Raw genomic sequence first — 11,802 nt, 5'->3', positions numbered from 1 at the left:
GTTTTTTTAGGGCGGGGGAGCGGTTTTCCTAGCCCCGGGGTCCCTCCCCCTATCCCCCCAGTTAATTATTTCTCCGCTGTTGTTGCGACGCCCCTGGGTGTTCCGTGGGTGTGTAGCAATTCCCCAGGTTGGTTCTCGGCGGGTCAGGGAGTTCAAAGTTTGGCAGATAAAAAAAATTAAAAAAAAATAAATCATTGAAGGCGTCTGTTGAAGGCGTCTGTTGCAGTGTTGCCCTTCCCTCGTTGCTTTTCCCCGGCCCTGTGAAGCCGGCTGTCGGGCTACGGGATAATTTCTGCGCCTTGGCTAAACGATGCTGCGAAGCCTCGAAAGGCAGAGGTGTGTGGTGTTGCTGTCCTGGCCAGGTGTCAGGTACAGAGCCACGTGCCCCAAGCGATAAGGTCCCAGCAGACTGGTCCAGGCGGTTCCCGCTGAGTCCCTAAATGTGGGAAATTCACCCCAACCAAGCACACCCTCCCTGGGCTGGAAGGAGCCGTCAGGGCTCATTCCAAGGACCCCCCCCGATTTTAAAAAGTGCTTTTTCAGTGATGCTGGGCTGTGCTGATGTGTGTGGTGCTTAGGCAGGGTTTCTTTCTGGCACTCTTTTTTTTTTTGAGTTTAAACATTTGTTTTGTTGGTGTTTGCAAAGTGAGAGCGTAAAGCTCCAGACGTGTCGGGTGGAAGAAGAGGTTTAGGTCCACCAGGTTTGACAGTAGGTATCTGATTAAAGCTATGGCTTGAGGATGAGAAAAAAACTAATTAAAAAATTGAAATATGAAGCGTTTGAGTATAGTTCAAACTTTTGGGCATCCTAGATGTCTTTTGTCTTTCTTAGCAGGCAAACCAACCAAGGAAATCCCTTGGGTTTATACTTCTGGAGTTTCCCGTGTTACTTCATATAAGCTATTTCACAGGTGCAATTTTCAGGATTTGTGGGGTTGTTTTGCAATCCCTTTTCTTTTTTTTTCACAGCCTGTCCTTTATTTAGGACTGTGCATGTTGCCTGCTCCGTGTTTTCCACTGGCAGCAAGGGCCCTTGCTAGCAAGATGTAAAAATTAATCCGGTAGCTGCAAAAAAAAAGGGCCCTTCTGAAGCGTTTTCTCTGAGCATCCCTGGAGGACAAAGCCTCTTTCAAGCAGCCCGAGGATTTTATTTACTCTTTGTAGTCGCTTCCTCCAGATTTTCCACGCTCTGCTCTTGTTTATAAGGAAGGACTTCCATTTGCTTGGGGAGGGGGGCTGCGGGGAGGATTGGGGGCTGGCAGTGGAGCCAAACACGAGCCGTGTTGCACAAGGCTACGGCACTGGGAGATTCGCTCTCAAATTTTTCTTTTGTTCCAGCTCAGTGAAGCGGAGCTCATTAGGCGCAAATGTGGGTAGGCTGGTTCTGTTTTCAGCTGCGTTTGTCTTCATGACTTTTTTTTTTTTTTTTAATTAAATTGGCTTAAAAGGGAGTAAAGATTGGCTTGCTTATATTTTGGAGAATTAGTATTCTTTTCCTGCTTTTCGAGGGCACTGGCTCAGTACGGGATGGGGAAGGCCAGTGGGTTTCCTCCCTCCCGTCGCTGTTCCTCCGGTACATTTGTCAGTGATGAACACCTGGATTCAAGTCCCCAGGGTTGCTTGAAATCACCAGGAACTAAATATCAGCCTTAGCCAAAAGCAGAAAGGAAATGAAAGCTTGGCGGGGAGTGCCGGAGGGGATGTTTGCTACAGACTCTGTTGCTGCTGGGTCTTCCCATGTCAAAAAAAAGAAAAAAGTTTAAATCTAGTCATCACCGTAGTTTTTCAGGACGCTTTTTGCTGGTGAATGAGGCTGTAATGGAATTCTTCCACATCTAGCCATTTAAACAGAAGGTGCACTTTATTATTGAGCAGGCACTTGATTTAAGAATCAGTGTTATAATTCCAGAGTTAAAACCACCACTTATAAACAAAATGCATTTCCTTTCTTCTCGGGAGAGCAACTTCTGCGTGTGCAAAAGCCCCAGAGAAAGTCCCTGGTGTTTTGGTTTGGGTTTTTTTTGCTGGTGGACACTCGTTTCATGTGAGCCCAAGGCCAGTTAATTTTTCCTGCGGGCACAAACGCTGTTGCGGAGGACGTGGGATGCGAAGGGCGTCGGCGGGCTGCCTGCGGAAAAGTTGCGATTCCAGCCTGGGTCTCAGGAAGGAAGAGCACAATTCAGGCAGGATGGTTGCGAAGTTAGCACATCTGCTTGGTGTAAATGATTGCATTTTGGGAAATGACAAGGCAGGAGTGAACCTTCTTGTATGCTTCTAGTGCTAGAAGTGGTCTGGGAAGGCGCACGAGTGGAACGTGAATGGAAGGGGATGAAGATACATGTGTGTATAAATATCTCTATATTTTTCTGTATATCTTAAGCTCTTAAAGTGTTGTGTTTCTACTCATGGGCACCTTTGAATCTTTAAAATAAAACAAAAATCTTGAACATTTCGATGAGAAAAATAAAGAAAATAAACTTTTAATTGAAATGGCTTCTTTTTCTTAAAAAGATACCATTTTGCCTTTTTTTTCTTAAAAAGATACCATTTTGCCTTTTTTTTCTTAAAAAGATACCATTTTGCCTTTTTTTCTTAAAAAGATACCATTTTGGCTTCTTTTTCTTAAAAATATATCATTTTGGCTTCTTCTTCTTAAAGAGAAACCACTTCAATTAAAAGTTCTAGTCTTGAAAACACACACTTCTGAAATTGTGGGTTTTAATACCCGTGGTTTGTGTCTGATGTTTGGGTTTAATTTTTCTAAACAAGGAGCCTACCAGGCAAATGTTGAGCTTGTTAATGGTGCTTTGGTGTTTATAGGATCATCTATCTGTGCGCTATATTATCTGCTGCTTTCTGAGCGGGGTGAACACAGCCTGGACACAAAAGTATCAGGTTTATCATTTATTTGATTTTGTGGTTTTCTTTGTTTTCTTTTAAAAATAATAATAATGATAATAATAGAACTCCGGAGTCACATATCCACATAGAGTCACCAATTTAGTGTTCTGCGATTGTTTTGTCTTGTTCTGAGACTCTTTCCTCCATTCTGAGTTTAAAAATTTCACACTGATCTGTTTATGTTTTCTTCTACTCAGAAAATAATTTGTGCTTTGTTACTAAAGTCATTGATTTTTTTTTAAAGAATACAGCTAACACTAGAAATTGACCATTTATTTATTAAAAACCCACACTTTTACAGTAGAAGTATATAAATGGTAAATTTGGGTTCCTCTTGGTTGCCCACCATGATTTCTCTTCTGCTGTCCATAATCAGTTCTATTTCTGAATTTGTCAGAGGGAGTCTTAGTCTGAAGTTGGCCAGGTAGAATTTTTAAGTTGCTTTCTAAATAGCTTCGGTATGTTTATGGGTGAGCCTCTCTGAGACTTTTTTTCTTTTTTAAATGACAGCTTGGCAGCAATTCTTCGCGAAACATTCTTCAGGTTTTTCATTCTTACTTCTAGAAAATCAAGAATTTCTAGGAAGTTATTTATTTTAAGATATCCCATAATTAAAACAGTATTTCAGCCACTGGCCTCAAGATCTTGCAACTGTTTGTGTCCTGAGCCCTGTCTAGATCTTTGCCTGGGAATATGCCACATGAGATCAAAATGCTTCTTATATTTGAGAACCGTGCCCTCCTTGCTACTAGTGTGTAGGGAGCAGGCTCAGGGTTCCTGCCGAAACGTTGGGTCGGAAAAGGGGAATGCTGTTTATCCAAATTGCCAAAATGATTGACTTGAATCCACGCCCTTCCCTGAGGATGTGCCCGGCTGTTGGAGCTGGCAGTAAAGTTTTTTCCGCTGCAATTTTCATGCTTAGAAGTTGTGGGATATTGTTGGTTTTTTTCTCTAAATTCATCATAATTCAGAGCGACTTGCCACATGCCGTAAGTTTAATACCAAATGGGTTTGACTTGGCTGTAATCGTTTCAACTGGCGTATCTTTACCTTGTTAAATAAAATGTATGGCTTTTTGCTTCACTTGTCAGTCTTATCTGGTCGTGCTCAGGAAAGCGGTGTGGTTTCAAACTTGCAGCTGTTTGGAGTTCTGTTTGCTTTCCTTTTTTTGAATCTGGTGCCCTTTTCCCGATGGTGGGAGGAGTGGAGGTGTAGGATACACTTGGCTGTATCGACTGAGCCTAAATAGAGTAGGAGCTGATAGGAAGGAGCACAGCACCTGTTGATTGCAGCCGGGTTTAGAAATTCTGTTGTGTTGGGGACATAAATACCTGTGTACACACACAGAGGGAAGGATGGACAGACATGCAGAGGAGGAATATTAATGCTGTGGCATTTGCTAGAGTATGTAATACGTGTCACCTCAGATGAGTAAGGAACTGCACCTCAACCAGTGACATATGTTACAATTTGTTTGACTTCTAGAATGTTAAAACATGATTAAATATACTTTTGAAATGGAGACATTTTGGGCTTTTGTTCTGTTTTGTTTTGGTTTGGTTTTTTCCCTAATGTGGCTTTTTTCTGCCTTAGTCTTTGGGGTGTTTTATTTTTCCATGCTTCTGATTATCCATACTTCTGATTTATCCATACTTCTAACTCCAGAATAACTAACTCTGGAGTAAGTAGTCACAGGTTCATGTGTACTCGCAAAATGTCATCTCTGTGTTTGCTGGGAGAAAAAGTAACGTCTGTGCTCTTCTCTTTTTCTGTTTCAGATCATTGGAGCCCTTGTGCTCGCGGTTGGGATTTATGCAGAAGTGGAAAGACAGAAGTACAAAACTCTGGAAAGTGCCTTTCTAGCCCCAGCAATTATTTTGATACTTTTGGGCATTATAATGTTCCTCGTGTCTTTCGTGGGTGTACTGGCTTCTTTGAGAGACAATTTATGCCTTCTTCAAGCAGTAAGTGTTGGGCGTTTTATTCTTAAGTTTTAAGGCTCGCTGCTTTTGCTTTTCAGTGTCACCTGCATTAAAGTCCACAAATATGCCTGCAGTGAAAAATGTCTTAATAAAGCTGTTGTCTTGTTTTTTAATTAAATCTGAAACCGCTTTCTGGCCATGGTCCCCTAACAGTGGTCTGTGGGTGTCTGAGCAACCTGATCTAGTTGAAGATGTCCCTGCTCACTGTAGGAGGGCTGGACTAGATGACATCTAGAAAGGACCCTAATGAGGGAATGAAAGAGACAGAGATGTTCTCTCCAGTACCTCTGCAACGGTAAATTTAGGGAAATTCCAGTATAATGCTGTGGCTGCAGGTGGAAGTTGCGCGCACGGCCAATTAAAGCATGAAAACATAATTTTCGCCTTTGCGTCCGTTCAGTCTAGAGAAATGGTAAATAGTTGGTGTGTTATGTAAGGCAAAGCAAGAAGTAACTGTGACTTTCAGAATGATGCTGGAATTTTACTGGGAGCCTGTCCTTATATGGTGGTGGCCTCTTTCACTCTGACCATGGTGGTGGTGTCCTCGTCTGATGCCGAGGATATTTTCTGTTCCTGTTTTGATAGCAAATCCGGTAGGGTATTGACCTGAAGAAAGTCCCTTGTGTCCACTTCTCAGACTGATTCCAGATTTAGCAGCAGCAAAGAGATCTGTCCAGTAACACTGATACCGGATATTGAGAGCACAGAAATTAAGCCAACTTTTGAAGGAGGAGCATTTGGGATTATTTTCAGATGAGAGACCCTAAAACTTCCCTCCTGATGAAGTTCATTGTTAAGAAGCAGACCAAAATTTGTGTAACAGCCACCTTTTACACCTCAGGTATACTTTGGGCTGGCAAAACATTTCAGGTACTGGCAGGTCGCAGCTATCTCATGGTGTTGGTGTGGATTTCTTCGTATTATTTGTATTTTGCCTGCGTTTTGATGAGTAGTCACAGATGCATATGTTGTGGTCGTGTGTGAGCGAGCATGTATTTATATTATACCTAGATGAATAAATATATTGAGAGCTAGCAGGTGTATTTTTTCTTACCACTGAGCTTGGCAAGTCCTGTTAGTGCCCCTCTTTAGCTCAGCTGGCTGAGTAATGCAGCACAGCTTTTCTGAAGCAACACACTAGAAGGTACCAAGCCCAGAGTTTCACTTAGGTTTAACACTGACATTTTGGTCAAAGGTGGTTTGGATTAGCTTAAAGCACTGCTTTACCCAAGAAATGAAAGGTAACCGGTAAGTACTCTTTTTGTAGGAAGAATGAAAATGCAAAAATTGGGTGTGGCTTGTAGCAGTCCATGAATGTGCTTCTCTGGGATGCTGTTAGAGAGAGAGAGATCGTGACACGCTAAGTGCATCTGGTGGGTTTGAGCCCATTCGAAGCAGAAAAATAATGTATTGCCAACTGGGCAAAACCCAGAAGGACTCAGGTGAGGCGGAAATAAAAAAAGACTTTCTTGTGACATGAACAGAGCAAAGTCATTATTTTATCTCCTTCTAAACAACATCTTATGTGCAGAAAGCCGAGTATGTTGGCAATTGGATATTATGAAACCAAGGATGCTGATTGAAAGAGTGGTTGGGGTTTGTTCTGCTTTAAGGACTCGCGATTGTTTTTCTGCAGTTCATGTACATTCTTGGGATCTGCTTGCTGATCGAGCTGACTGGTGGAGTGGTGGCCCTGATCTTCAGGAACCAGGTGAGCAGCTCATGTTCAGGTGTCGGTCACCAGGATCATTACTCGCAGTCCACGATGTTCCAGCTGTGCTGCTGAGCAGGTAAAGGGTGTTAAAACCACCCCCTGAGCACCAATTGATGGAGGTCTGGTGGCAAAACGAGCTGCCAGCTCTTCATGCTTTTTTTCTGATTTGTGGATCTCGGGCAGCTGCTTTGGGAAGTTTCCAGCTTTTTTTTTTTTTTTAGTGGCCGGAAATGTTTTTACCTTACCCAAAGGACGGCTCTTCCCTGCCCACATCCATAAGCAACATAACCGATTTCTGTAGGAGACTCCGTCATTTACAAGGATGCTATAACTATTTAAAAACCTTAATTTTTTTTCTAAACAGAAAGCAGCAGACTTTTTCTGTTAGAAATGCTTTAAAACATAAATGTGTTCACTATGGCAAGTACTAGATTATTACACTTTGATTTTTTTTTTCTAATCTGGGAGAAAATGACCATTAAAAAGGAGATGCTGAGTAATAAGACCTTTTCCTTCTCCTCCCCAGTCCTACCAATCTCATTTCCAGAAAAAGAAGTCATACATGCATAACATATATGTTATTTTAAAAAGGCTCTAAATATATATATATATTTTTCAATAGCAACACATTGTTATTTTGAAGTAGTGTTATGTTCTCCCTAGCTACTGTTTTCTTCTTACTCCATGCTGGACCAGCATTCTGAACGTGACTTGTGAAAACAGAGGATGAGCTGTCTTAATTTCTTGAAGCTGTTGTTAGCCGTGGCCATCGGTATCAACTCTGTCCCACACAAAGAAGGGGAGGGAGCAGATCGCCCTGCCCGCTGCAGGAGCGTGGGCGTCACGGGATGCTGGGAATTCGGTTGACAGAAAATTAAGCAAATGCCAAAGATGGTATTTGCTGAGAGGGCAAGGAAAAATTGCCATTGACTTTCAGACAAAGAAAATGTATTGTTGGGGTTTTTTTTGGTGCAGTAAGCATTCTCCCAACGTGTGTCGGCTGGCTGAGCAGGACAGCTATGCACAGGGGCAGATTTCTTTGCGTGTTTTACGAGGCTTGACAGGGTTAGAATGTGGAGGAGAAGGAAGTATTTAATAAAAGCTTAGGGTAGTACCTGTTGTTTAAATGCTGGCTGTTTTGCATGTCTTATTTTTTCCCTTTTTTTTCTCTATTTCCTTCTCTCGAGTCTATAAGAGAGGTGACGTAGGTGTGACACAGGTGACAGAGAGAGTTGTTGGTATTTGCTGTTGTTCATTCTTGGCCAGTTGGAGAGTCTGGTAAAATCCCAGGTCTTTTCTAATCACCGGTGCGATAATCGGGTTTGCTCTGTTTTGTTTTTAAGTGCTGAAGTTTGTAACGCTGAGAGAATGAGTAGGTGTATTTTAGGTTTCTTTCTGACCTGCAAGGATTTTGGTTTGGTCATTTTAGCAGCTGGACTGAAAGGAAAATCGTTACATTCTGGTTATGATTATTCCTAACTTTTGCTACACTGTGATTGTGCTGGATGGTGAAAACTATTCTGTTTTTCTTTTTTTTTGCTTATCTTCTGATCTTTAAAAACCTGCCATTGATTTAATTTCTAATATGCCAAGCTGAGGAGATACTGTTTTACATCTGCCACTGCTCCGCTGCCCTGTTTGTAAAGAAAACCACCGCAGAACACACCGATAAGCTTTTTTTTCTGCCTAGGGTGGAATATAGTTCTTTATCTGGTAATTACGGACTCCTTGGAAAAGAAAATGGTAGAAATAAAATTAATGGAAGATAAAATTATTTTATGACAAATAAAATTCATTTGTACTCCTCAGTTACGCTTGTCGCTTCAACCTGCCCTTCTGTTTTTGTTTCGTCATGTACAACCCCTCAGTCTTGTTTTATTTTTGCCTTCCAGACAATCAACTTTTTGAATGATAATATTAGAAGAGGAATTGAGAATTACTACGATGATTTAGATTTCAAGAACATCATGGATTCTGTTCAAAAGCAGGTTTGTCTGATGTTTTTTGTTTGTTTGGGGTTTTTTGGTTTTGTTTTTGTTTTCCCTGGGACCAATTTGGCACCTAGATGCAATACCTGTAATTAAAATTCAGAAATTGGGTAGAGCACAGCTGAGCATTACTTAATGGCACATGTAGTTGACTCACAGCCTTTTTTTTAAAATATATATCTAGGGCTGGTGTGTTGAAATGTTTATTGGGCTATTGAAGAGTTCTGCCATGCAGTTCAAAGGCTATAGAAGAAGCAGAAAATGTTCAGAAATGTTGTGTCAGGGCCCATGTGATGTCAGTGACTGTGCCAAATAATGATTTTTTTTTTAAAAAAAGAAGTTAACTTAGGAAGTGATACGTATATTTTATGACATCGTTATGGAGATGGCAGCCTGCTTTGAAAAACACAGTTAGCATGGAAAGTCTTTCAAAAGCAAACCATCCTGAGGAAATTCTGTCATTAAACTTTATAATGCTTTAAAGTTTCCATGCACTGCCCAGAATTATGTATATGTACAGTGAGTATATATTTGAGTGATTAAATGAATTGCTCATTTTCCCTTCTTTTAAAAAATAAAGTCAATGTAAACCTACAGTATTTGTTTGCTAGGATTCGGTTCTGCTAAATCACGCTCAAATGTTGCGGTGAGATTATTTTTATGCCTTACAGCAACACTTTTGTCTCTTGGACTCATTTAGAAATGTAGTCACAATCCTTAAAAAGGTGAAGAGACATACTGCAGCTTGAGATGGAGTGAATGTAAAAACATTGCTTAATGATGTCCAGGCCTGAAAAGATAATTTTTCAACTCAGAAAAGATGAGAGGTGAAACTTAGCATAGAATATGTTGCTCTGACACTCTGAGTAATAGCTCAATGAGTGTAGGAGGAACACTACCTATATATTGAATTCTTTTTTGTTTTAGCTATCATTTACATTCGTGTATGCCTTGCTGATAAAATGACAGAATTGCTAGGTGGCTCAGTGGTCTTAAAATTGTTTTATTCTTTTACTTTTTAAATGAGTCTCTGTTAAGATATGATTTTTATTTTTTTTTTTGTGTATGTCATTTTTCTCCAGTTTAAGTGCTGCGGTGGGGAAGATTACAGAGATTGGTCACAAAATGCGTACCACAACTGTGCGGCTCCGGGACCGCTGGCCTGTGGCGTGCCCTACACTTGCTGCGTCACAAATAAAGTAAGTCCTGGCAACTCGGTGCTGCTGCTCTCAGCCAGGTCACCGTCCTTCTCTTAAAAAGGTTTTAGAAAGCTGGGGAGAAGAAGCAAAGGAAGATGGGTCCCTCCCAAAAGCAAGTGGCTACGGATCTGTGGGTCTTGACAGCTCGAAAAGGAGAAATAATGAATCTGATGTGTTGGTTCTGGTGTGCCTTGCCATCCTAGAAACACCCAGACCTGCTGTTTAAACACCCAGGGCTGCTTAAAATTAAATTTTACTAGTGTTTTCCTTGGGGTTTGCTACTCCAGCTTTGCCAGGAAGCATGGGCTTCCATGGGTGGAGGTTAAGATCCATGTATATGTGTTTTATTTAAATTTTAGCAGTTTTAATACATCCTCTTTCATTTGAGCAATGCTCAGTTTGATAAAGAACTATTCCTCGACTTAAAACCGATATGGGCAATCCTCACCTCACGCTGGGTTTTGGTCTCTTCAGTTGGAACAGGAGATGGAGAAATTGAGTGTGTGTAAGAGCAGATGCAGCAGAGCTCATGATGGATAGCCTACCAGTGCCTGTTGTGTGCTGCCCCTGGGCATGGCTGTTTAATTAAAAAAAAGGGAAAATAAATACAGTAATTGTGTCAATAATCCTGCTAGGTGTTGCTGAGAAATGTGTATAATGTGAAGATGCTTATTTTACGTGCTTACACATTTTTTGTGTATGAGAAAGAGTCTGTTTAAATCTCTGTGGAGCGTTATTCTCAGAAACCAAAGGTAAACAGTTATTATTTAAGTCTTGGGTGTTTGAGAGTAAGAAAGTTGTGTATATGAAAAGAGTATTTGCTGATCCACAGCTGCACTGAGCAGAAGAGATCGGGATTTTGTCCTCAGTTGGTGGTAAAGGAAGACAGAGCTGGCTGGGAAAGAGCAATCTGGCTTTTCAGCGGCCGTTCACAATGCTCCCTGTTTTTCTGTGGCCCTCATTTCTCTGTCAAAGTCTTACTTTAAAAGCTTAGATGGTGTGTGTAGAAATTCCCCCTCCCTGGAAGTGTCCCAGGCCAGGCTGGATGAGGCTTTGAGCAACCTGGTCTGGTGGGAGGTGTCGCCGCCCATGGCAAGGGGTTGGAACTAAAGATCCCTTCCAACCCAACCGTTCCATTCTGTGGTGGGGATGAGACCACTTGGAGCCTGAAGGTAGCCTGCAAAGTGCTAAGCTCAGGGGAGTTAATCAAAAGGTGGGAAGAACCACCAAAATAACAAACAAACTTCTTCTTTAAGGGTAGGCCATTCAGCAAGATGCTGTGGAACATTAGGGCTAGTGACTTTGCCGAGCGGAGATGCCGGCGATGTGCCTGGTGAAGTCTGTGAACATGTCATTGGCTGACTGCCTCGGGGTGAAAAAAACCACAAACCCAACAAAAAAAACCTCATCCAACCAGAAGACGCATAAATCTTATTTGTTTGACAAATACTTCCAAATACAGGCTGGTTTCTGTCCTGGAAAACTGCAGATACGGTTTGTGATTACTCATTGGCTTTGTAGTCATGGAAAACTCTCGCTGATGTCAGGGCTTGGATTCTGTTCTTCTGAAAAAGCCCTGGGCTCCTCCCGGGGGGGTGTTCCAAAGGGGTTGTTTTTAAGCCAAAATATTTATTAAAGACTTACACTAGGGTCGCAGATAAAAATCAGTCCCCACATACCTGTAAGCCTGCTTCCAATGCACTTATCTCCGTTGCGTGCATTTTTTTTGCGTGCCGTGATGTCCTGCTAGCGAATGCCGTGCTTAAAACCAAATGATGTGACTGCGTGTTCCCTCTGGTCACTTATTTCGGGGAGTGCCCATGCCTTTCAGGTGTGGATTGGGCTCGAGTGTTTTTAAGCGTGCAGTCACTCACAGCAGACACAGCAATGCCTTTGCCGGGCTGGGTAGAGTCTTGGGACCCTCAAGAAATATTAAATGGCTACGGAAGATGCATTAGTAACATGCGATGAGTTCAAGCACTCTATCTTTTTTAAAAAATATATTAATTTAATATTCA

General features: G+C 41.7%; 1 protein-coding gene across 1 annotated transcript; it reads left to right on the top strand.

The window, feature by feature from the left end:
- Nucleotides 1-3,885: 3,885 nt before the first annotated feature.
- On the top strand, nt 3,886-9,987 carry TSPAN15 (tetraspanin 15). The gene is made up of 6 exons (XM_009864605.1): nt 3,886-3,890; nt 4,676-4,865; nt 6,520-6,594; nt 8,490-8,585; nt 9,668-9,794; nt 9,938-9,987. The coding sequence occupies exons 1-6, from the start codon at nt 3,886-3,888 to the stop codon at nt 9,985-9,987; spliced, it is 543 nt and encodes a 180-aa protein (XP_009862907.1).
- Nucleotides 9,988-11,802: the final 1,815 nt, after the last annotated feature.

Source organism: Apaloderma vittatum, unplaced genomic scaffold (assembly GCF_000703405.1).
Source record: "Apaloderma vittatum isolate BGI_N311 unplaced genomic scaffold, ASM70340v1 scaffold21312, whole genome shotgun sequence".
Lineage (NCBI taxonomy): Eukaryota > Metazoa > Chordata > Aves > Trogoniformes > Trogonidae > Apaloderma > Apaloderma vittatum.
Note: the sequence above shows the minus strand (reverse complement) of the source record. Positions and strands in the feature narration are given on the sequence as shown.